This window comes from Fukomys damarensis, unplaced genomic scaffold, assembly GCF_012274545.1.
Source record: "Fukomys damarensis isolate Sample0158 unplaced genomic scaffold, DMR_v1.0_HiC HiC_scaffold_21, whole genome shotgun sequence".
NCBI classification, from domain to species: domain Eukaryota; kingdom Metazoa; phylum Chordata; class Mammalia; order Rodentia; family Bathyergidae; genus Fukomys; species Fukomys damarensis.
The window spans coordinates 7,187,969-7,212,371 of record NW_022900933.1 but is presented as its reverse complement, the minus strand read 5'-3'; the positions used below and the strand labels follow the sequence as shown (position 1 = coordinate 7,212,371).

Sequence of the window (24,403 nt, the reverse complement as noted above, 5' to 3'; positions counted from 1 at the left end):
TTTTTTGTACTGAGGATTGAACTCGGGTCTTTGCACTTGCAAGGCAGGCCACCGAACCGCTGAGCTAAATCCCCGGCCCTGGTCTTCATTTCATTGATTTCTGCTCTTTAATTTTCTTCTTTATACTAGCTTTTCATTTTGATTGTTCTTGGTTTTTTAAGACCTTGACGTGATACATTTTTAGGTTACTTATTTGGGCTTGTTTTGTTTTTCTGTTGTGGGAATTCACAGAAATTGTCCTATTCCTTCATTTCTTCTGTGATCTATTGATTACTCAAGAGTATATTGCTTAATTTCTATGTGTTTGCATAATTTCTGTAGTTGCCTTTGCTGTTAAGTTCCAGTTTCTATGCATTGTAATTTGATCCATATGTATGCTTTATTGTCTATTTTGGGGAAAGTTCCTTGGGGTAAGGAGAAGATTTTTTTTTCTGTTGGGTGGAATACTCTAGATAATTAATTAAGTCCATTTGTTTGAAGGATTGGTTCAATTCTGATATTTCTTTGTTGATTTTTTTTTTTTTTTTTTGTCTAGGGGATCCAGTTATGCCTGGTAGTAGGGTATTGAGTTTCCTCACTATAATTGTATTCATGTTTATCTGATCATTTATGTCCAGTAGTGTTTGTTTATGAGGTTGGGTGTGCTCTTGTTGCATATATGTTTATAGCTGTTATCTCTTTCTGTTGAATTGTTCCCATAACCAACATATAGAAGCCTCTGCTTCTTCTGATTGGTTTTGGTTTAAACTCTACTTTTTTTGAAAATAGGATAGCTACTCCTGCTTGTCTTTGGTTCCAAGTACTTGAAACAGTATTTTCCACCCTTTGATTTTTAGTCCTTGTCTTTCTCTTTAGGTTAAACATGTTCCTTGTATAGCTTCTATAATGGTAGGAAAGTTCCTGTAAGTTTCCTGATGGTTTGTAGGGTTGTCTGCAAATGTAGAACTTTCAAAGTGTACTTGTAGATTTGGAAAGTATTTTAGCTACCATTTTCAAACTCTCTTTCATATTCTTTTTTTTTTTTTTGTACTGGGGATCGAACTCGGGACCTTCCACTTGTGAGGCAGGTGGCAGCACCACTAAGCTAAATCCTAAGCCCTCAAGGTCTCTTTCAAAACGCCTGCACTTTTCTCTCAGCTGTTTGGATAGCACAAAACATCCTTTCTATTTTCTCTCAGCCTTCTAGTCTTTTGTTCAACACATTAAAGTGCAATATAAAATCTGTAAAATCCGTGAGATTGTTAAAGCAGATAATATCAATGAGCTGTGTATATTCCTGCCGCTTTTCATTCATAAACAGCCTAATTTCATCCAAGCAGGCTACAGAGGTCTCTAGGATGTGTCTTCTGCTCAGCAGCTGGACGTTATTTTACATCAGTAAAGCATGATACTGAGCCCGAATCTCATCAAGAAATGTTTGAAACTGTCAAAAATTAAGAACACAAGCTGTGATGTAATTCACCTTTCTGCTGCTTTCTGTGGCACAAAGAGCTTCTTGGTGCTTAATACAATGAAACTGAATGACTGGATGTTTTGCTTCTTTAACAAAGGGCTGTATGAAACCAGATGTTGACCCCACCATGCAAGGTGTCTTGTCACTAGTAATTGAAACCACTTTTTCTGGTCTTATGTCTAGTGACAGAAAAGCCTCCATCCCAGCATTGTAGATATCTGTCCTTTGTTCTTCCAGGCAAAGACACCAGTTTCACCAGCTCTCCTCTCATGATGCCACCAACAGCATAATTCCAAATTACCACTAGCACTGCATGATTATTTATATCTGTGCTTTCATCCAAGCACATGGAATAACAGGCTGCCTTTTGTAAGTCTGTGGTGAGCTGCTAAGAGTACTTGCCATACTCAAGACTCAATCTCTAATGTTATTTCTATTAAGTGGCACGTCAGAGATGTATTGTATAATGTTATCCTTGTTTGGGAAAAGTGAAAAAGAGTTACTCCCAGACAATACGGCCATTTTGCTGAAATTCCCATCAGAGAGGGGCTTAACATGTTTTGCTATGCACAGTGAGCTGGCAGTTATCAGATGATTTGTTTTAGAAAGACAGTCGCAAACTTTAAGATTCTGGGAATGATATTTCCTTGATTTCTCTTCAAGGAACTTTCAGTTTTACCAAGTTTGGCAACACTTTTGTGGTTGGTGGCAAAGTGCTGTCTGACACTTGATATGTGACACACAACACTTTCAGAATAAATGCAGAATAAATAACGGTTTCCCATTGCATTCACTCACTCCAAATGACTCTGTCATGGCTTCTTGGAACAAACTTATATTATCTGTTTTCACTTTTGCTTTTTTTGCTGTAGTTATTTTTTTGGTGTTTAAGACTTGAAGCCTACAAAAATCACAAAATTTAAAAAAAATGGCTCACCCAATACAAATATATCTTTCTACCAAAAATAGTTAACATTATTAGTCAACACCAAAGAATTGGATATTCCCTGAATCAACAGTCTTTATCAGTGGTTTTTTCAGCTTAGTTCCTGTTGAATTGACTGATCACCAGTGCAAGGGAGCAGAGTTCTAGTGACCTCCAGCTTTTGGCCTGCTTTGAAAAAGTCATCTGAGTGCATTACCTATCTTGTGGGAGCTTCTGCTAAAATTACAGCCATTCCAAGCAAATATAAATATCCTTGCTCTTGTTGTCATAAATTCTTTCACAACATTTAGTGCTGCAGGTTCAAATATGTTAGGGGGACAGCACCACAATAAAAGAATTTTAGTCTCTTAATTAGAACATCTCTTAGCTAACTCTTAGATATTGGATTTAGCTCAGTGATTCCGCCACTTGCCTTGCAAGTGCAAGGACCAGAGTTCGATCCCCGGTACCCCGCCCACCCCAAATCAATTTTTCATTACAAGCCTCAAAGCTAAAATCTTATGTTAATAAAAACAAATGTATTTAAACTGACAGCCAGTCCAAGCAAATATATACAGTGGATCCTCGAGTTATGACCAGCCGGGCATACAACTTGGGTTGTGATCAGAATCTTAGTTTTAACTTATTAGCAAAGTCTTGTGCTATGACCCGAATGCTGGCTGCTTGTGCTTCCAGATGGTCTCAGATATACATTTAACCCTTAAAGAGTTCTGGAAGGACCGTGATAATATCCTTTCCTGTGTGGAGTTGAGAAATCCTGGACCAGTGTCTCTCAAAGGACACCGAGATCTGCCTGGAATAAAGTATGTTGGTCAAAGGCAGTTGACCAACTTGAGTTACAACCAGCCTTTGGGAATGAACTGAGTCTGTAAGTCGAGGGTCTACTGCACATATCCTTGGCAGTGCACTGACTGGCTGTGTGGAAGCTTGAATAAGTCACAGCTCATGAGATCACGCCTGGTGTTGCTCCTGCTTTCTGAGCGTGCACACGGCTCCTACGTGTGCTGTCGTCCCATGCTTGGCTGCTGGGGCAGCTTGGCTTATGTGCCTGCTGCAGCACTGGTGCCATAGGTTTGCCACCACTGGGCTACAATATCGTTACCTTTGTAAGTGACTCATTGCTTTTCTCCCGCCACTGGTAAGAATTCTGTTCTTGTCTTGGACTCCTGAGGTTTTTAACTGTGATGTATCATGTTCATTTCTTTGAACATTGATATGGAATGTTCTGTATCCCCTCTTACCTGTATGTTAAATTCTTTCCCTTATTTGGGATATTTTCTGCTGTTATTTTAGTAAACATGTTTTTTAATTTCATTTCTACTGTCTTCTGCTTTTGCATTAATTCCAGTTAATCTTACATTAGTCTTTTCATTACTGAGGAGCCTTTTGATCCTTTTTATGTTGTCTTGCTGTTTTTAAGGTATTTCTTATTGATTGGTATTGTGTTCTAGATCTGACACTCTGTCCAGACATTGATCAGTTCTCCTCCCCATTCTTTCAATAGAATTTTTATCTCCTCAATTTCTATTTGGAATTTATTTAATGGATTCTAATTCTTTTCTATACTGGTCATTCATGTTTTTCATCATTTTTGTGAGCTGTTAGCTTTTTATTAGTGTCCTCTGTAGATTTGCTAATTGCTTTATTTAATTGGCCCAGTATTTGCTTACATTTCCTGTGCTTGCCAATACCTTATTGATTTTCTTTGTTATCTCCCCTCATATCATTTCAAATAATTTTGGGTGTGTGGCTTTTGGTTTTCTCCCCTTTCATGCCCCATGGACCAGCTTTGGGGGAATTGGGAGTTTCTGGAAGCATTTGTTATCTTGTCTTCTCGTGTTTCTAGTTTGTTTGTGTCAAGGCTTGCAGTGGAAAGCTTTCTTTGTTGTGTGGAAACCTCTTTCCTTATGTCTAGTTTTCAGTGGTGTCCTCTGGGTATGGTTACCTATTGACTTTGCATCTCTCCCAGCATCTAACCACTTTCCTTTACTTGGGATGGGAGCGTATTTGGCCTGATACCCAGTTCCCTAGGAATAGTTTTATTTTTTAAAAATAAATTGTGCACCAGGGATTTGGCTCAGTGGTTCCACCGTCTGCCATGCAAGCGCAAGGACCCGAGTTCGATCCTTGGTACCAAAAAAAAAAAAATTTTTTTTTTTGCTTTATTTTATTTTATTCCACCCCCTTCCCCCATGTTCCAAAGCTTTTCCACTTTTTTCCTCTTATGTTCACTTTTTTTCTTGTCCCTTCCTTTCTCCCTTCTCCCTTGTTCCCCTTCCCATTTGAACACTTTCTTTCCATTTCCCAACATCTGCCATACATTTCAGTCCTTATTTCACTTCCGGTTCCTCATACCAGAGAAATAATGCAGTATATAAACATGTGTGTCTGATTTATTTCACTTAAGAGTATGGTCTCAAGGTCCATCCATTTAACTAGAAATGTCTGAAGCCCATAGTTCTTTATATGCTCATGAGTTGATGGGCATTTGGGCTGTTTCCAAGATTTAGCTACTATAGACTGTGCTGCTGTAAAAATGGGTGTGCATATATCACTGTGGTATGGTGCTTTTAATTCTTTCAGGAAGATGCCAAGAAGATGTATAACTGGATAAAATGGAACCTCTAGTTTTAGTTTTTTGAGAAATCGCTACAGTGGTTACACCAGTGTACACTCCCACCACCAGTGGAAAAGGGTTCCCTTTTCCCTCCGAATCCTTGCCAACATTTGTTATTGGTTGATTTCTTGATAGCAGTCATTCTTCCTGGAGTGAGGTAGAATCTTAGTGTTGTTTTAATTTGCATTTATGAATGACCAGTGATGATGAACAGTTTTTCATAGATTTTTTTGCTGTTTAATTTTTTTATCTGAGAAGTGTCTTTTTATTTCAGATGCCCATTTTTGCATTGTGTCTTTAAGTCTGGGTGGTCTGATTTTTTTTTTTTTTTTTTTTTTTTTTTTTTTTTTTTTTTTTTTTTTTTTTTAAGTTTTTTTTTTTTTTTTTTTTTTTTTTTAGTTCTTTATATTTCTTTTAGATTTTTTAAAGTTCTTTTTTTAATTTTTTAGTTTTTTTTTCTTTAGTTCTTTACAGAATAATCCTTTATCCAAATAGCTGGTAAAAGTTTTTTCCCACTCTGTGGGTTGTCTCTTTGCTCTTGGTGGTTTTTCTTGCTGTGTAGAAGCTTTTTAATAAGATGAGGTCCCAGGTGTTGATTCTTTGTAGTATTCCCCCTGTGGTGTGGGTTTTGTTCATCAAGCGTTTGCCTACTTCTGTGTCCTTCCTTGTGTGTTTGGCCTATTCTCTCTTCCAGCAGATTTAGTTTCTGTTTTAATATTTAGATCTTTCTTTGATCCATATTGATTTTAGATTAGTGCATGGTGAAAGCCTTGGGTTTGGTTTCAATCTTTGGCATGTGGAAAGCCAGTTTTTCAAATATCATTTATTAAAGAAGCTACCTTTCTTCCAGTGAAGGTGTTTCGGTTGCAGTATTGTTAATCACCTCATTGGCAATCGAGATATTGACATCCAAATAAAACCAGTTAAAAGCAGCAGCTGTCACCTTGGCTATAGCAGTAAAATCAGTATCAATTATAGTGTCAAGTAGAAACTGAATATTGACTAATCCTAAGGACCAATAATGTACTACCTTTAACCATAGACATAGATCTATGAATTAACCAAATACGGATCTACTGTTGACCTCTATAGTAAGTACCTACTAAATGGAAACACTGCCTCTTCTGGCAATAGCACAGTAGTGCTAATTTTACACGAGAGTAAAATTAACCAGCTACCTAGAGGTTCACACAGCACAGTAATTAGACTGGTAAAGGTGGAGTGAGTGGAGAACCGGAGAATGGAAACAAACTTTGAAAATGGAATGGGATATGAGAAGTAGAGCGAAGAGTGAGATGGGGCCTACGAAGGAGTAAAAGGAAGTCAATAGTTGTGGAGGAGGCGCAAGAAAGAAGGAGCAAGAAAGAGATAAAAAGCAAGACACAGGAAATAAAAGATAAGACAGATTGCTTTACAATTGAAAAGAGAACAGGAGAGAAAAAGTAGAAGAGAAAAAAAAAAAAAAAGGAAAGAGAGAAACCCTAAACCTCCCAAAAACCTGATGAAGGAAAGATAAAAATAATAAAATACAGAAAAATCAAAGACTTAGTTAAACTAAGAAAAAGTTCCTATGTTTTTGAATGAACGGTTTCTTTCCAGGATCTGCAGTCTTGGGTTGTAGCAGTCACTATTTTTCTCTGCCTAGCTTTATAGCCTGTGGGTTTTTGAGGTGCCCTCCCCACACCAGAGCCCTCTGTCCATTTGCCCCAGACTTTGGCTCCCATTCATTCTGAAGGACCTTTGTTCCCTTTGGTAGAAGGAACAGCCGTGGGGTCTGCTTGCTCCTTTTTCTCCCTGTGTGCTATCTGCATTCAGGATCAGGTTGTTTTGTTGGTCCTGACCTCTGTTGCCCTGTGCCATGGGATGTGAGGAGAGCCGGCTTGGAGTCAGGACGGTCATGCCCTTGGGTGGGGCGGCTGTGTGTCTGGTGTAGACCTGCTTGCTCACTTGCAGGGGTGTTGAGTTGTATGTCACATAATTAATTGAGAATGTTAGTCTTCCCTTGTTGTAACAAAATACTTGACACAGGCTATTTATGATGAAGAATTTACAATTTATATAACATAACATTACTTTTTAAATTTGCAGTTTACTGTTTCAAAAAATGCGTTTAGGTTTTTAAAAGTGAGGAACCATCACCACCATATAATTGCAGAACATTATATTATCCTTAAAGAATCCCATACCCATTGTAGTCACTCCTCACTCTACCTCTGTCTGTATGGATTTTGTAATTCTGGATATTGCATTTAAATGAAATCACACATTATATAATCTTTTGTGATTGGTTTCTTTCACTTAACATGATGCTTACAAAAGTCCATCTATGTTGTAATAATACAGTGATGCATATTACATTTTATTTTATGGCTGAACAATATTATATTTTTATTACATTTTGTCTGTTCTTTCATCAGTTGATGCCACTGAGATGATTTCACTTTTCACTCTTTTGAATATTGCTACTATGATTATTTGTGTAAGCTTTTGTATGGTTATATTATTTCAGTGCTTTTAGTTGGTCCCTGGGATACAACTTTAGTTGTAGCCACCAGTAACTGGAAGTTCTGAGGAACTGCTACCTGTCATAGTTAACAGCCGTGGCACGCCGTGAAGGATGAAACAAAGACTTACTCGGAGTCAGGGTCCAGCACAGACTCAGAGGATCCAGAGGAGCTGCCTTTAACCGAGACCCTCAGTGTGCTAGTGTCTCATAAATACAGCCCCAATGGGAAGTGACTAACAGGAAGCGAGGGGAAAGGACAAAGGCAGGACGATGTATATGCAGGAATTCATGCAGGGACTGGGAAGGACAGAGAGGTTAGGGAAGTCTGTTTTATGACTGACCTTAGGACCGGTCTAAGTAAGAAATTGGTGTATGGGGGAGGGGGACACAGGGCCAAAGTGCTCATTCCTTAAGACGAGGTGTTTGCTCCTACTTGGACTGTGGCCCTCTAGGCTGTCTTTTTGCCTCTTTCCGTGCATTCTGGGAGTCTAGGGTGTGTGGCTCCAAAAGTCCCTCACCTCTGTGTATCCATCCCACATACACTTCTGGCCAACACCCTGCACCGAAGTTTTCCAAAGCGGCTGCAACATTTTCTGTCCCTTCCCAGACTATGTAAAGTTTCCAGTTTTGTCATATCCTCACCAACACTTTTTATTATTCTTTAAATTATAGACATCACATTGTTGGTGTGTTCTTGTTGTTTTGATTTGTGTTTCTTTAAATCATGAAATTGAACTTTTCATTTATTAGCCATTTTTATACCTTCTTCTGGCTACATCTCTTCAGAAAAATACTGTTTCCATTTTTGAATTATTTGTCTTTTTCTTGTTGAGCTTTAAGAGTTCATAATACATTGTGGACAGTAGTCTTATCAGATAAAGATTGCAAATATTTTCTCCCATTCTGTGGGACTTTTCACTTTTTTAATGATGTCCTTTGAAACACAAATGTTTTTATTTTGAAGAAGTCTAGTTTTTTCCCTTTTGTTACTTACGCTCTGTGTGTCGTATTTTAAAAAGTCTCTTAGTCTAGGATTATGACGAGTTACTCATGTATTTTCTTCTGTTTTATAATTTGCCTCTTGCCTTTCGCTTCATTCTCCGCCTGGAGTCACTTTGCAGCTCCGGTGGGAAGTGCGGGGACACAGCCTTGTTCTTGTGTGTGTGGATAGCCACGCGTCCACTTGTCACAGCTCCGCTCGCTGAGCAGCCCTTTCCCAGGGACTGATACTCAGGCCCTGAGAAAGGAAGAGAGAAGGCTGCTGAGTAATGAGCTGGAGCATCCCTACATTCTCCCGTGAAACTTCTTTTGATAGTTATACTCTTTTTCCTTCATTTCAGCTTTTGGAACTATTTGACAGTGAAGACCCTCGGGAACGGGACTACTTAAAGACAGTTTTACACAGAATTTATGGCAAGTTTCTTGGTCTTAGAGCATTTATCCGAAAACAGATTAACAATATTTTTCTAAGGTAAGTGGAGGGTGGGGGTGCAGGAGAAGCAAAGTTGACCTTGCTATAGAAGTGTTAAGTAAACCTCCGGTGTATGAACGTGGTACACTGACTTTAGTCCATCCCCTCCCCGCCTTCCCCTCTCTTCTTGTCTTTTAAGGTTTGTTTATGAAACAGAACACTTCAATGGCGTAGCTGAACTGTTGGAAATATTAGGAAGGTAGGCACTTCTGTGTAATCGCTCACCTGAGGTGAATATCATTCAGGCAGCACAGTGAGACTCTGACTTAGCTCTCTCATTTGTGCTTAGCGTGTTTCCCAGCTGACTCTACAAGGTGCAATTTCCTGTTCCCCTTGTTCCACACCTCCATGTGTCTGATTCCACTGGAGTGACTGGAAGAGCTAACCGTTCATTCATTTCTACAGCCACAGTACATCAGTTGTGATTCGGCCAGTTGCGCTGAGCCGTCTTACTTTGCCTCAGCCTGGTTTCTAGGCTACCCTGTCCAGTGCCATACCGGTTGAAAGCAGGTTTATAATAAGTCAGTAAGATTACCATTTTCAGCAGAACCGTGTACCCAGGTGTATTTCTAGAACAGCTGCAGCTGGGCTCACAGAATAACTTGGGCAGAGACGGCTGCTGTGTAGGTTTCTACACACAAGGGAGGCTGGCACAGCTGAGCAGCGATCACTCAGTCTTTCCTCCTAATACAAGGAGAGAAGAGGGTTGTGACTTCCCAGGCCTGGACAGTAGGAAGTGAGCAAGGCAGGCAGCTGTGCGGAGAAAAGGAAGAAAGGTAAAATAAAGGTTTTTGATACAAGTGTTTTAGGGGTGATCCTACTACTTTCAAGTGCACAGGAGCCTTCCTTCGCTGACCACAAGCACATTGACTTCTCATAAACTCCTTCCACTTCACTTCACCCTTTGAGTCACTTAGGAAATCTTGAATGCTATCGGGGAAGGTTTTGGTTATGTTTTTAATAAAATTAAACTGACTAAGATTTAACCAGTCTCACAATGAACAGTTTGTCCATGTGTGTGTGTTGCATTAGAATTGCTAATCTGTCTCTTTTCTTTTCCTAGTATTATCAATGGCTTTGCTTTACCTCTGAAGGCAGAACACAAACAGTTTCTGGTGAAGGTGTTGATCCCTTTACACACGGTCAGGAGTTTATCACTCTTCCACGCCCAGGTAGAATTTAAAGCATAATTACTTTTGAAGCAAATGAAAAGTTTGAAAACTCAGTGATTTCTTTGGACACTTAATATTTCCCCAGTTGAAAAAGTAGACTCGTTAAAGTTTAAAATACTCTCTGAGGAAAATAAAAATGAGTAGGTAGTTTTTCTGTCCGCAATAGGATAGTCGGAATAGTTTTAGGAGGGAGCATCCTTTGTTCAGTCTTGTTTCTCAGGGAACTTTAACGCGTGCTCTCGAGACTTCTTAGAAGTCTATTTTATATACTGGACATGGGCTGTGGTCTTCAGATTAAGATCTTTGGGCATTGTGTCATCCTTTTTAATGTTTGTCCATTGCCCTTTGCCCTTCTCCCACTTCACTCAGCATTTCTTTCTCACTTTGTACGAATGAACTTTCACCAGTAAATAAATCTATCAGAATTTTCACATCTTTTTTTTTAATAAGCATTTATTACTTGGAGAAGCATGTCCCATCTTGTCCTCATTCTGATTCCGTGCTAACACTTCCTTGTGTGGTAAGGATGTCACTAGAGGGCAGAAAAATGCCCTAGTGATATTTTTACCACACTTGATCTTAGTCAAAAGACTGAGAAGCAATTCTAGTGATATTTTTAATTTTAGTATTTTAAACCTCTGTCTTGCTCCTGCCTTCGTTGAAGATGTTTTGATTTTGCATAAAAAATGTAACACGTTTTTCTAAGCAGAGTTCTTTAAAGATGTGAAAATCTGTGTTTCGAGGAAAAATTAGTCCATATGTTTCTAATTTGGAAAGTATCAAAAATGTTGGTATTTTTGAGAGTGGTTTCTTGTCCCAGAATCTTTGCAAGCCTCTTGTGAATCTTGCTCTTGGTGCTGGCAGTGGGATATCACATTTTGTGATCATTTAAAAGAATTCTTCCTCACCTGTGTTAGCATCAGATGTGGAACTTTGTTTACATTTTTCCAGGTTCTAACTGTGGTTAACTCCTTGTGAAATTGTGTTAGTATATGTGTGCTGGTGTTTAGAAAGTCTCATTCCCCTGTAGGGGAAGGAAACACAGTATTAACCTTGTACTGTTGCTGCTAGCACGAAAGGAAGCCTATGAGATGTGCCCGGAATTATGTGTACATGAAACTCTTGGAGGACACTGAATGAGATGTCACTTCTGATTTTCATTGGCTGGATGCTTCATGTCTCATTACTCTTAAAAAAATTCTCCTAGGATCCTCCTAGTGTCAGGCTTTGGCTTGAAAAAGTAGGTTCTAGCTGGGCATGGCAGCACATCCCTGTAGTCTCCACTACTTGAAAGGCTGAAGCGGGAAGATCAGAAAGTTTTAAGGCCATCCTGGGCACATGTACGGAGATCTTGGGTCCCCAAACAAACCAACTTTAGTTTTGGTTGCTATATTTTATCCATATGACGGTTAAAATGAATTGCTTGTGACGTTAAAACCAGAGTCTGAAAATGGGTTAGAAAGTTTTAAAATGTGGTTTTTCAACCCTTAGCATATAAAATTTAAAATTTTGTCCTTTATGTTTTTTTCCTGTTTAGTTGGCATATTGTATAGTACAGTTTCTGGAGAAAGATCCTTCACTAACAGAACCAGTAAGTACTTTTTCATAATTCCAGAAAACTTAAAAAGCACTTTTCCTGAAAGCCTACTTGAAAAATTAAATTCTACTTATTTATTTTCCTTTAATTTTAGGTTATTAGGGGGTTAATGAAATTTTGGCCTAAAACATGCAGTCAAAAAGAGGTGAGTGCTTAATGTCAAAGACGGTCAGTAGCCTTCTAAGTCCTCTGCTGAGTGCTAGACACTGGGCTAAACACTTAGAAGATCACACATTTCATCCGAACCCATTTGTAGGGTGCTGCGGCAGGTCTGTTAAATCCTCATCTTACTGGCCCAGAGATTGAGGCTTAAGGAGGGCGAGGAGCCACCCAGGCACACTGAGTGAGAAGAGATGAGGCCAGGGGCATAGCCCTGTCACCTTCCTAGTGCCCTCCCTCTTCGTAGTCTGGAGGTTTGGCCGGCACTGTACAATGCTAGAGCCACTTGCTTCAGCCTCCACTTTAAAGCACACTACAGATGGGATCTTACGATGTAGACCCTTAAAATATGCCAAGGCCTTTAGTTTCAGCTGTTCCCAGGTGACTCTGGAAGGTTCGGCGCTACGTCATCTGCACCGTTGCCATAGGCGGCAGGTGCTGCTGTGTGAGGTGTGGGCTGAGGCTCTCACAGCAGCTTGGAGGCAGGTGCTCTGCACCCCTCTCTCCAGATGCTCTTCAGGAAGGTTAGGAGCCAGGAGGAATGTGGCCCTGGCACAGAGGTTTCTCTTTGGGAAGAACTCATATATGTATCTTGACAATTTGTAATTGTCTGCAGAAATAATTTCCTCCTCAAACCTGCTTTAATTTTCTAAACCCTTATCTCTAATTTCTTACCACTTGTTAAATAAAATCTAACCCCCTTGCTATCTAGTGCATCTCAAGATACGAAAGCAGTGTTAATTTTTATATTTTAGTTGCACACTTAATTTTCCCCCAAAATTGTCCTTCATGGCTAGATAGGTATCTTTTAAAAAATTTATCTTTATCATTTCCATTATATTTAATATAGTTGACCAAATCAATTCTGTCTGGCTCCTTTTTGTGAGTGTTAAAAGCTCTCTAGGCACACTGAAGCCAAGAGTTTCACTGTGCTCTCTAAGGAGGGTGTGTGTGTGTGTGTGTGTGTGTGTGTAACTGGGAGAGAGTGATCCAAGGTGTGAGCCCTGCCGGGGGTGCCTGTTTTTCGAGGGCCCTGACATAGTATAAGTGCATTTGGTTCTGTACAGTATTTGTAGCAAGCAGATTTTCTTCAGAGGAAGTAGCATTATATTCTCAATGCTGTAGGGGACTTTTAACAAAATACCCTGTGGTGATTTCTTTGTGAAATGAACATCTTCTAACATAAGATGATGCCTGGTTCACTTACATTTGGTTCTATGTGTACCTTTTTTCCTCAAATGGTGATTATGTGGCATTTTTAAACAAAGTGTCTCCCATCAGTGTTTTGCTTTTACTTACAGGTCATGTTCCTTGGGGAGCTAGAAGAAATTCTGGATGTGATTGAACCATCACAATTTATTAAAATTCAAGAACCTTTGTTTAAACAAATTGCCAAGTGTGTATCCAGCCCCCATTTTCAGGTTAGTAGCAGTGAGCAGAAATAGCCCATGCATCATGAAGTATTTTGATTAACTTATAAATATAATGAACACGTGTTGCTTGTTTTTATTGGCATTTTAGTTGTTCTTTTGCTGTTTGCTTTCTCCCATGGTGACGGCGATGTTCACAGTGGCTGCTTGTTTTGAGCCCCGGCTCCCGGAAGCTGCTCTCACAGTGTTTCCTGTCCAGCAGCCTGACTTCCACCATCCCCGTTTTTCACAGATGTGCAGACAGGATCACTGAAAGAACTTATCTTAGGGAAATTGCATGATAAGAAGTGGGCAGGCTGGGTTCTGCAGTAGAAAGAACAGTAAATAATGCTTACAAAGGAACGGACAACCCTAATACTCTGTGCTATGTAGATGCTTCAGATGCTATTTCTCTAGACTTCACATTATGCTGTGAAGCTCTTTTTTCACTTTTTAAAGTAAGGGTCAGAGGATTATTTGTTCAAGGTCCCAGTTATAGGACATGGAATTGAGATTTGATTTTAAATATAGTTTCTTTTGGAAACCCTTGACCTTGTGGTAGATTGCTCTGCCTCCTTGTGGCCACTCAGGGAGAACACAGGGAAGGTGCTGCTTTACCATGGCCTTTGCTTTGGTGCTGTGGAGCCCACACGGGAGAAAAGAAAGAGGGGTCAGGGTTCACAGCAAGTTGGGTTTCCTTCCTGGCTGTCTTATCAAAGGTCCGACTTCAGGCCTAGAGGAGTAGCTCTGCGGACCACCCATCATTCCCAGGAGACTGTGCAAATTAATGTAGCCCAGAAGCACGGCTCTAACAGGGTCACTGGGTGCTGGATTCTCCCTACACTGTTATTATCCTGCAACGCAGAGACACTAGCTTTTGCTGTTGTTTGGATTTTTTATCTATAGACATGTTTATGTGGCAGAGCAGTGATCTTACGTCAGGCTGGTGGTTGAACCACAAAGGCAAAGAAAAGTAGAAACCATTACCTGAAGGGTTGAGACGCTACAACATATGTCTGGATTGAAATAGATTTGGTATCTCACTAAACGTTTGTGTATTGCATGGGTCCTAAAGTGCTCAGACATCTGGGTTCTTTTCCTTATTTGTTTGCTTTTATCAGGACGCCTGCTACAGGAGTCTCCTCAGTTGAACATCATTGGGGAGGCTTAAATGATGCTCAGAAGCATCAGAAACAAAGACATCATCTTGGGCGGCTCAGATGGCCCCAACCAGCACCACACACGGTGGCTCTATCTAGGGCCTGGAGTGTCAGCCAGGGTGCAGGCCTGGTTAGTTGCTGATGCGGCCCCACTGTGTGAAAATTGAGCCCGGGGCTTTGCACTGGGCTGCACCCCCAGCCGTTCTTAATTTTTGAGATGGACTCTCACTAAATTGCTAAATTGCCCAGGCGTGGCTGGAACTCATCACCTTCCTGCCTCTCAGAGTGCGAGGGTTATAGGCTATGCCCAAGTCCCCTGTAACTACTCAAGAGGAGGGGAAAGGAAAGTAAAAAGAATGATGATGTTCATATACAAACTCCCCATTGTGAATGTAATTATTATTCACCTCAAACATGTACAAATAAAAAATTTTAAAAGTCACCACCTTTTGTAGAAATTTCAGGGCCTGTTTTTGTGGTGTTCATTTGAATTCATAAAGCCCAAGGTGAGCAACTCAGGCCCAGCCCACCAAGTTGGAATCAGTGGGTAGCAAGGTAGGCAGGGACCAGGGACCCAAGACAGCAGCCTGGTGTACATGTAGCCAGTGTCCCCAAGGCCGGAAACTGACCAGCCATCTCGCGGCTCTCCCCATTCAAAGGAAGGGACCAAAACTGAGCTCTGGGGAAGCCCAGGCTTTTGGAACGAGCAGACAGGTTACCTGCTCTCTGAACCTCCATGTCCTCACTGGGAGGGCAGTGTCCCTACTTACGGGTGGCAGTACGGGAAAGGTGACGCCTTCCATCTGCAGTCACTTCAGGGGCCACAGGAAGTGCTCAGTAAATGTGGGTGCGCTGTACGGGGTGGGCACCCAGGGGTCTCTGAGCCTCTGTTATGGTGCTCCAGCCCTCTGTCTGCTGTGGTCCAGGGCCTGTGGCTCATCTGAAGTGTGCAGGAGGAGAGAGAGGATCTGTGATGGGGACAGTCATTTCGTGGCGATGGTGACGCTGTGGAGCTTGGGAGCTGTGTACGGAAACTGTGCAGTCAGATGATGATGGGAAGCCTTTAAGGAGCACGTGAATTAGCAGGAAGAGGCTGGGCATGTAGCTCAGTGGTGCCTCTGCCAGGGGCAAGGACCCAAGTTCCATCTCTGGTGCCAAAAAGGAAAAAAAATTAATAGAAAGAAAACATTCTTTCCCTAAATTGATGAACCACTTTGGAACATTCCGAGAGATTTTAAATCCACAAAAATCTAAAGCGATTAATATGTAATTTTACTTTTGATTTGACAATTTAAAAATAGTCTTAAAATACTTCTGCTTAGAAAGATTATCATTTGTTTTACCTTTGTCTTTCTTTTCCCAAAGGTGGCAGAAAGAGCTCTCTATTATTGGAATAATGAGTACATCATGAGTTTGATAGAAGAAAACTCCAATGTCATCCTTCCCATCATGTTTTCCAGCCTTTATAGGATTTCAAAAGAACATTGGAATCCGTAGGTTTTCAGTTTTGTTTCTTCTTCCTTTGCTCTGACCCTTCCTCCCTTCCTTCCAGAGTAGTTTTAGGGAATTCTGCAACTCTCAATATCCCAAACTCGGTGCTTTTCCACTGCTGTTATGACGAATAGCAATCTGGAATCTTAATAGAAACAAACTGAAACTTTCCTCCCAGTGGACACAGGGCAGAAGCTACTGAGCAAGTACTCTTTCTTATAAATGTTTTGGAAACACACTTGTGGTTTAACATGACTTAATCATTACCAGTCTTCTCCTAGTAGTAACAGAAGCACATTTGTTGTAAAATTGGAAGTAATGTTGAGTGTTTTTGCAAAGGTACTTAGACTCTAGTCTGAAGCTGTTAAGCCCATCATGACATGATCCTCACATTGTCCAAGAATTTCTCTTTCCGTTTGATAAGACCGGGCCGCCCACCATTTTGGCTGTTGAGCTGTGTAATGTTGTATGGCTAATAGTAACCATCACCATCTTGTCAGTTACCGTGTCAGCATTGGGGCCGCGGAGGGCCTCAGTGGGAGCGGATGGACTGACGCAAATTACAGCCAGAAAAGTAGATGCTGTTAAACTGCCCAGCATATAGGGCCTTCCTATCCTATCTTTGAGTATGAGCAACTGTACATAAATAACTCTGTATATACATTTCACACACAGACACTTGTTTCCGTAGGGACTGCTTCTGATTTTGACGAATTATGCATATTACTACTTAAAAAGTAAAATTTTACACAAATCAAGGTATCTAAGGTTAGTCCTACCACAGGTGCTTATTTTAGGGTGCGTTGCTCTATTTGTGCACTCTTTGTTATATGAAGTTATCAGGTGGCGATGGCCACATCTGTTCTAAGTACCAATAATTAGAAGGGCAGAGTGAACTTTTTTCTTCTTCTGCCCCCCCTTAGATAGATTTCACCTTGAATAGTAAAGAATTAAACTTTCTTGATGTGGAAAAGAGTGAACTGTTGGAGACAGTACGCAGTAGGAGTGAGTTAGCCCTTCGCCTTCCCCCTCTGGCACCCGTTACATGGAACTCACGGACGTGCTCCTCTCTCCCCTCCACAGGGCTATTGTGGCACTAGTGTACAATGTGTTGAAGGCATTTATGGAGATGAACAGCTCCATGTTTGATGAACTCACAGCAACGTACAAGTCAGATCGGCAGCGGTAACTTTTCAAGCTTTTTTGTCTGCTGTGCAAAAAGACTATTGAGTTCTTTCCTGAATTTGCCTGCTTGCATTCCAAATCATAACCAGCTCAACTTTATTCCTTTGTTGTTTATGTTTGCATGCTCACAGGTGTATCTTTGCTAGTGAGCCACTCAGAAACAAAACTGCAGTAGTCACTGTGATGAGGAGTGTTTCTTTCCTTCTGTATTTCAGTTCTACCTCAGGGTTAAGAGCCTGGCAAATAATTGATATTACAGGCTCACTTAAGGGACCGTCAAGTAGTCTGCCATGCACACTACCATTCCTAGCCTGCTTGAACTAGAGTCAGGCCGGGGCTGTTCTTTAACAGAGGAGTGACGAGGCACTGTTATCTAGCTTTTTGGTGCGAAACTTTAACTTTCCATTGTAAAACCCAATAAATGCATTACAATTTACAGGGCAGAAAAGGAAGATAGGGTGATGATAATCTGGCAATAGGTAAGTCTTAATGTTCAGATTTAGACCATAAGGGAGCAAAAGGCAGTGGGACCCTGTACAGTAAATGGCTTAGTAAAGTCTTTCTTACACCTCCTTTACAAGATTCTCCAGTTTTGTTATTTCTTGTCCAATATGTCCACCTTTCTAGAAGACATACATGGAAAGACTAGACAGCTCTTAGCATTTGGGTCTCTGGTTTGGCTATGACCACCCTGAAGCAATGTCAGCTTGTAGAGCATCAAACTAGGGACCACAGTGTACCTCAGAGGTGTGTGCAGATGTTCAGGTGCCCCGGACCTGCTGAACCTCCAGGAGAAAGAAAGCTACCTTCGCTTTCCGTGCTTCTTTATATTTTGAGTATTTTTTGTGTTTTACTGATAAAAAGAGAAATGAGGGACAAGTTTGGTGGCCGAGGGCAAAAGACCACTGCAGTGATACATATTTTTTTGTTACCAAGGATGTGGTTTGTGAAAAACAACTTAATTATGGAATGTGGCAAGTATTTAGCTGTAAACCCAGGCCGACTTTTTAACCACGCTATTGAGATAAATATCAATTACGGGATAGGTCACGCAGCACTTGCAACTTAAATAGCCTTTAATTCACTCTATTAGCAGCTGTTGCAACACATTAAATTCATAATAAACCTTTTTGCCCAGACTTACAATCTTTGAAAAATATTACTTAAAAAAGGGCTAAGGGCACATACTCATATTGTTGTGTGTTGCGTTTTGTCTTAAGAGCAACAGGACGTCCTGTTACCCTAGTTGGATAAGGACTAAATCTATAAAATCCTATCAAGACTATTCAAGGGTCTTGTGAGGTAGCTTAATAGCAGAGTGCTTACCTAGCATGTCATAGGCCTTGGGTTTGATTCCTAGCACCAGAAAACATTTCTATAAATAAAAGACGGACTTATTTCTAAAATAGTCAAACTGATTGGTTCATATTTAATGAATGTCAATAATGAAAATGTGTTATCATTTATCATTAAACAGACTAATCCTCTGAAAAAGCTAACTAGGGAGATTAGGAATAGACAAAATTGAGGTTGTTTCTGATATTTTGGCATATTAAAATGGCTTATAGTGGGCCGGGAATTTATCTTAGTGGTTGTGGTGCCTGCCTTGCAAGGCTCAAGGACCTGAGTTCAATCCCTGGTACCAAAAATTAAAAAAAAAAAAAAAAAAGGTTTATAGCCAGTGGACTTTCTTAATGAGAGATTTTTTTTTTTCTTTTAAAGCAAGGGTAACTCTTGTTCAAATGAGTGCTTGTAGACTGTACTGGACAGAAAGAAGCACTGGTTTCTCTATAGATGTGAGAATGAGAAAAAGTGAACCAAGGTTTAACGGTGCTTTCATAGAAGAACTGAGTGAAATTTCACTTCAGGAGGCAAGAAGTTTATGGCTTCAGTTCAGAGTTGATAAAAGTACTGCACGTCTGAAGACAGTGGGGTAAAGGTTAACCCTACTAGATACCTGTGCCGGTGCTGTGTATAAGTGAAACTGGAAGGGGATTGGGGCAGCATCCCCATGGTGACGTGGGGTTAAGTTTTAAAATTCCCACCTACAGGGAGAGAGAGTGGGAAGGAATAAGGGAGCAGTAAATACGTGAGAAATGTCTCATGTCAGTGTGACAGCTGTGTGATCATCCATCACAAATTTCGCCTGGAAGAAAGCCCCATAGGATAAATTGCATTGAATGCTAGAAAACTCCTCATCAAAAATGTGAACGAAATGTTTTGGTAATAGATGATGATTATTGTGAGGACATCAGCATAATTTAAACTGTTAATCAGAGCGATGTGAATGTGACCTGAATTGAGCTGTTTTTCAGTTGAGTAAGTTCCCAAGCACTTGCTTACCGTTCTCATCTCCCTCCAAATAAAAAGGTCAGACGCATTAAAACTCAGCTGCACCTGTAGAATGGACTTAAATGTACTCAAGGACGTGCTCTCTGAGAACATCTCTTTAGACTAAATGTTGTCCCCAAACTGGACTGAGAAACAAAAATTGATAACTTGCCACGTAGTTTGCTTGGCATTCAAGAATCTAGAATCCAAAATGATTGCATGATTATCTAATCTCGCCTCTTAGTACCCTGTAAATACAACTTTTCAGGATCAAAATTACCAAATAGGTAATTGTTTGAAAACAGTTATGCCCACTGAAATTTGTATTGGACAGATTGCACTTGCGATTGTTAAAACTAATTGTAGTAAACAAGGCCTAAATTATCAAAATATTAATTGTGGAATAAAGATACGAACAACCACATTACATATTTCAAGATTCATGCAAGACTAGTAGAAAGAGAAGTTACATAGGTTTCTCTAGTGTTTTTCAGGGAGAGACAGGAGGGTGAGGATTAATTTGTATTGCTCTAAATGTTAATGCAGTGTTTCAAAAAATATTGGTGATAACATAAAATATATAAGGTATTGGTTACATACAAATTTCATTTCACTGATGTGGATTTCTCTGAGTAAAATTTGCACTGTGACTGAAAGTTAAGTCTTTGGTAAGTGACGGACCAGGCCTTTGACACAGTGTCTGACTTCGGCCTCCTTTTTACTGGTTCACTGCAACATGAAAAACTAGGAATAGCACAGTGAATTATTTTTAATAAATGTGAATTTATTTAATTTACAATTTAGTCATATATTCATATGTGCTTCACACTTGGTTAATAATAAAATATCCTCCCTTTATAAAGAAACACAAGAGTAATTTCAAAATGTCTGGGCAAAATCAAATTTGTTGACTCCATTTGGATCAATCAGTTTTTGGTAAATTTTAGTTAAGCGATGAAATCTAAAAGCCTGAACATCAGTAGTAAAATCAATATTGAACTAAATTTGAGGGCTTGGTAATTTAGCAGATCAATAAATAAAAGTAATACCAACAAAGTTCCGTCCCCATTACAACTTAAAATTGAAATCACAAGTTTTCAGAAACTACCCAAGGAGACTTCTCTTTCCGTGGTGAAGTATAATGAGATATTATATTTGATACCTTAAAACAGTGTGTTTTCTCCTACTCTGTTCATTAGTATGAGTTTTATGTCTACAGAAGTGTCAAAAAAGAAAAGCCAAATAGAAAAATTCACAAGCTTAGTGCCAAACTTTTCAGATTTTTAACACATACATACATACGGAAAGCAGTGTGAAGGGGCAGTTGATGCTAGTTAATCTCTTTACTCCATCTCAGTTGCTGACATTGTATTCTGTTTCTTCTTCAGTGAGAAAAAGAAAGAAAAAGAGCGTGAAGAATTGTGGAAAAAATTGGAGGATCTGGAGTTAAAGAGAGGTCTTAGACGTGATGGGATAATTCCAACTTAACAAAAATCTGACACAGTACTAACCTGTGGAATCACACCTTCATGTAGTAGAAGATGGAGCAACAGTTTTCTGTGTTGTGCAACTTTACAGTAGATTTCACATTTGTTTCATTATTACAACAGCACTGTATATACCCTGTCTCTAAGTAAAAGAAAAAAAAAATAAGGACTTCAATCCAAAGTTTGGACAGTAGATGGACTTCTCAGAACTTTGCAAACATAATCATTGTTTTAACCCTCTTAAAAACAGACAGAAAAGCAGTCTTCAAAGATCTGTTGATGAAATTGCTATGTTAAAATTCCATTATCAGGAGGAGTTCCTTATTTATCACTAGCAGAGATATGATACCATTTGCAAATGTGAACAATCTTAAATTCAACTTGTCTTTCTGCTAAGTTGGTAAATGTATTTATAGGAAAGAAAGGGGGAAAAAAGACTGTCATTTCCTTATGAGTTTGTGTAGCTTCTTCCTCTGGATAACTTGACTGTAACTTGACATCGTTTCCTTTTGCACATCTTCATGAGTTAAATGTCCATGTGGAAAAGGGCCATGCATTGTAACGGTCCCTGATGAAAGTTTTGTCTACTGGAGTAAACATCTTTCCAGTAACCAGGTAGTCCTGGTACTCCTCTAGGTTTAAAATTAGGAGTTAAAAGAGAAGAGGTGATAAACATGGTAGGAAAGGGAATTTTGGATTCACGCAGAAGTTTATGGTGAATCCAAATCAATGTCTTGAATCCTTTGAAAACAGGCACTGGGACATCACAGGCTTCAGTACCTGAGCAGTATTAGTTGCATACATCATTGAAAATATGTACCAGAGGTGTTTTAGAAAAGTCAGAAAAACATCCTTTTGCACCATATGACATAAGAAAGACAAACACTAAAGCATACAACCATGAAATTGATCGCCAGGATTGCGAATCTGATTGGGAAAAGAGATGAGCAAGCAGCTTGGACTGTTTGGATTTGTTGCCTTACTTTTTAATATGTATTTATAAAGTATTTCAGCAAAAGAGGATGTAGCCTCTGGGAAAAAGACAAACATGTTACAGTGTTTTTTGTAGATTCTCGTTCTGTATCTCATCACAACGCCAGCCCTGTTTTTAGCCAGAAAGGATTCAGGATTGACATTATGCATTCTGAATGGGATGCATATTCCTAACTACTGTATTTGTTACCAAAAGTGGTTCTACAAATGCTACTGAAAAATCTGGAAATCTCTAATGTCCTGAGTATTAATAATAAAGTTTAAAAATGCTTTTATATCAAAGGTGCATTGTGACCAAATTGTTTAAGAAAAAGCAAAAACAAAATCTAGGGCTGTATTATAGGTAGATCTTACTGGCTGTCTGCTTTGTATTAGAAGAGGAATCTCGCGTCTTGGGTAGGTAACTTGCTGATAGAACTTGTGTACAATATGTGCTTACCCACTGCGGTTGCAGTGTTGTGTACTGAAAGATTTGTGCTCTGGGATTTGTTTCCTGGACGCTTTTGCTCGTTACAGGCATGGCAGCAGTGAGATGATAATCCCGAACCATCACTTCTAACAGTACTCACGGTATAGAGCTGATTCTATGTTCATACGTTGAGTTGTGATAGTAGCAAACATGAACATAGGAGCTGTTGTTGCTCTTAATTAGAAATGCAATATAAATATGGGCTTGTATATTTTCTTCCTTCCATTTAAATATAAAGTAGAATTTGCAGTTTGTTTCCAAGAAAAAGGGAAAAAAAAAAAAAGCTGCTGACCTTACTCCCCTATGACGTGTTTCCATTTTACCGATCAGGTCACAGTGTATATATAAAGTCAGCTAATTATGGATATTGTTATCTAGGTAATTTTCTAAGAAGTGAAAACAAAACCAAAATCTAGCTTTGTTAATTCCTAAGAAACAGCAATTTACAAAGTCATATGCACCGGGCTAGGGATTTAGCTCAACAGTTTGGTGGCCTGCCTTGCAAGCGCAAAGACCCGAATTCAATCCCTGGTACCAAAAAAAAAAGAAAAAAAAAAAAAAAAAAAAAATGCACCACCACACCCAACATGGTTTAATGGAATTAATAGATTTTTTTTTTTAAAAAAAGAACATTAACAGAGATTCATTGTAATGTTGGCAAAGCCTGACCAGAATGAAACATCTTGCTTTAAAAGTGCCAGAGCAAAGGTACAAGTTTAAATACTAATCTTGATAAAAAAAAAATATTAATTTGTACCAAGTATTCTTCAGCCCTTTGATTTTAGCCCTTTTAGTTGTGACTCTACCTTTATTTTTGATGGTCGAAACTATTGTTTGCCATGAGACAGAAGACATGAAAAATCATAGACTTAGGAATAATTTCTGCCCATTCAAATGAAATGCAGTCCTTTGAAATGAGAAAGGCCACAGTCCCTTTCTGCACCTTGCCTTTTCCTCAGAGTGAAAGTGAGAAGGACACAGATACTTTGATGCCAATTTTGTGTGTTTGCCCCTTCCAAACTGAGGAGAATAATGCTAAATTTTAGACATTTAAGCAATTAGAGCTCTCTGTCTAAAATTCCTAGGGCAGCTTCTGAGAAGAAACACTGTCTTTTCTTTTTTAACTAAAAGTGACAATGTGACATTTGTCACGTTGTGTACGGTGACGGGGAGTAACTGAGGTAATCTGACTGTTGCACTATGTGACATATTTAAGGATGTACTGGCTGCATTTGCAGCAGCCCTCTCTCTATCCCTTCCTGCAATTCTGCTGTCATCGCGACCTGAGTTCATTGTGACAAATGCATCTCCGTGTTATATTTTGTCTCATAGTTTCCAGAATTATATATAAATATATTTTTAAAATAGCAAATATTGTAGTTGGTGAGTGATGAGCACTCCAGCCTTTTCCCTACCATATTGGTTTCAGGGATGGGATTAAGAGTGTCATTGAAAGCAAAAAAACAGTTCAGCCCTGTGCTTTAGAATGATGCTGAGGCCTGGGACTGCGGGCCTGGAACACCCGTGTGAGCAGTGTCCGCATCTCCTGAGTCACGCACGCATTCCTTTCTCTCTTTCTGCAAGTGTCCCCAGTTGTTTGCTTTCATTGTTTACTTTTTGTCCTTTTCAATTTTTTGTTCTCCTTCACACCCGACTTTTTATAAAATAAAAAAAAAAAACATAAAAAAGTAAAATGAGTGACGCCCTCCATCCCACTGGATGCTCACAAGCAGGGTCACACTCCTTCCTCCTGGGCGTGTCTGCCTAATGGAAGGGTTTATTTTGTACCCCCTTCCATGCGTGGGGGCAGTCCGGGTGCAGGGCCAAGAATTGCTCGTACTTGCACCTGTTGTACTTAAATGTATAGCCCTAGGCTCAATCACACTATGAAAAAAATTCTAAAAAAGTATATTTAGAGCTTTAAAAGCTTTTTTATTTTTTTGTGGGGATGGGGGGT

At 39.7% G+C, this 24,403-nt stretch overlaps 1 protein-coding gene across 1 annotated transcript in view; it reads left to right on the top strand.

Annotated features, from left to right (window-relative positions):
* Positions 1 to 22,971, top strand: part of Ppp2r5e (protein phosphatase 2 regulatory subunit B'epsilon) — a 149,876-nt gene extending 126,905 nt beyond the window's left edge. The window contains exons 5-13 of the mRNA XM_010638755.3: positions 8,863 to 8,993; positions 9,133 to 9,192; positions 10,057 to 10,165; positions 11,703 to 11,756; positions 11,857 to 11,907; positions 13,223 to 13,342; positions 15,856 to 15,983; positions 17,065 to 17,166; positions 20,886 to 22,971. Of these exons, the coding sequence (XP_010637057.1) occupies positions 8,863 to 8,993; positions 9,133 to 9,192; positions 10,057 to 10,165; positions 11,703 to 11,756; positions 11,857 to 11,907; positions 13,223 to 13,342; positions 15,856 to 15,983; positions 17,065 to 17,166; positions 20,886 to 20,985 (855 nt within the window). The 3' untranslated portion in view covers positions 20,986 to 22,971. The remainder of the gene's footprint in view (positions 1 to 8,862; positions 8,994 to 9,132; positions 9,193 to 10,056; positions 10,166 to 11,702; positions 11,757 to 11,856; positions 11,908 to 13,222; positions 13,343 to 15,855; positions 15,984 to 17,064; positions 17,167 to 20,885) is intronic.
* The last annotated feature ends 1,432 nt before the right edge of the window (positions 22,972 to 24,403 follow it).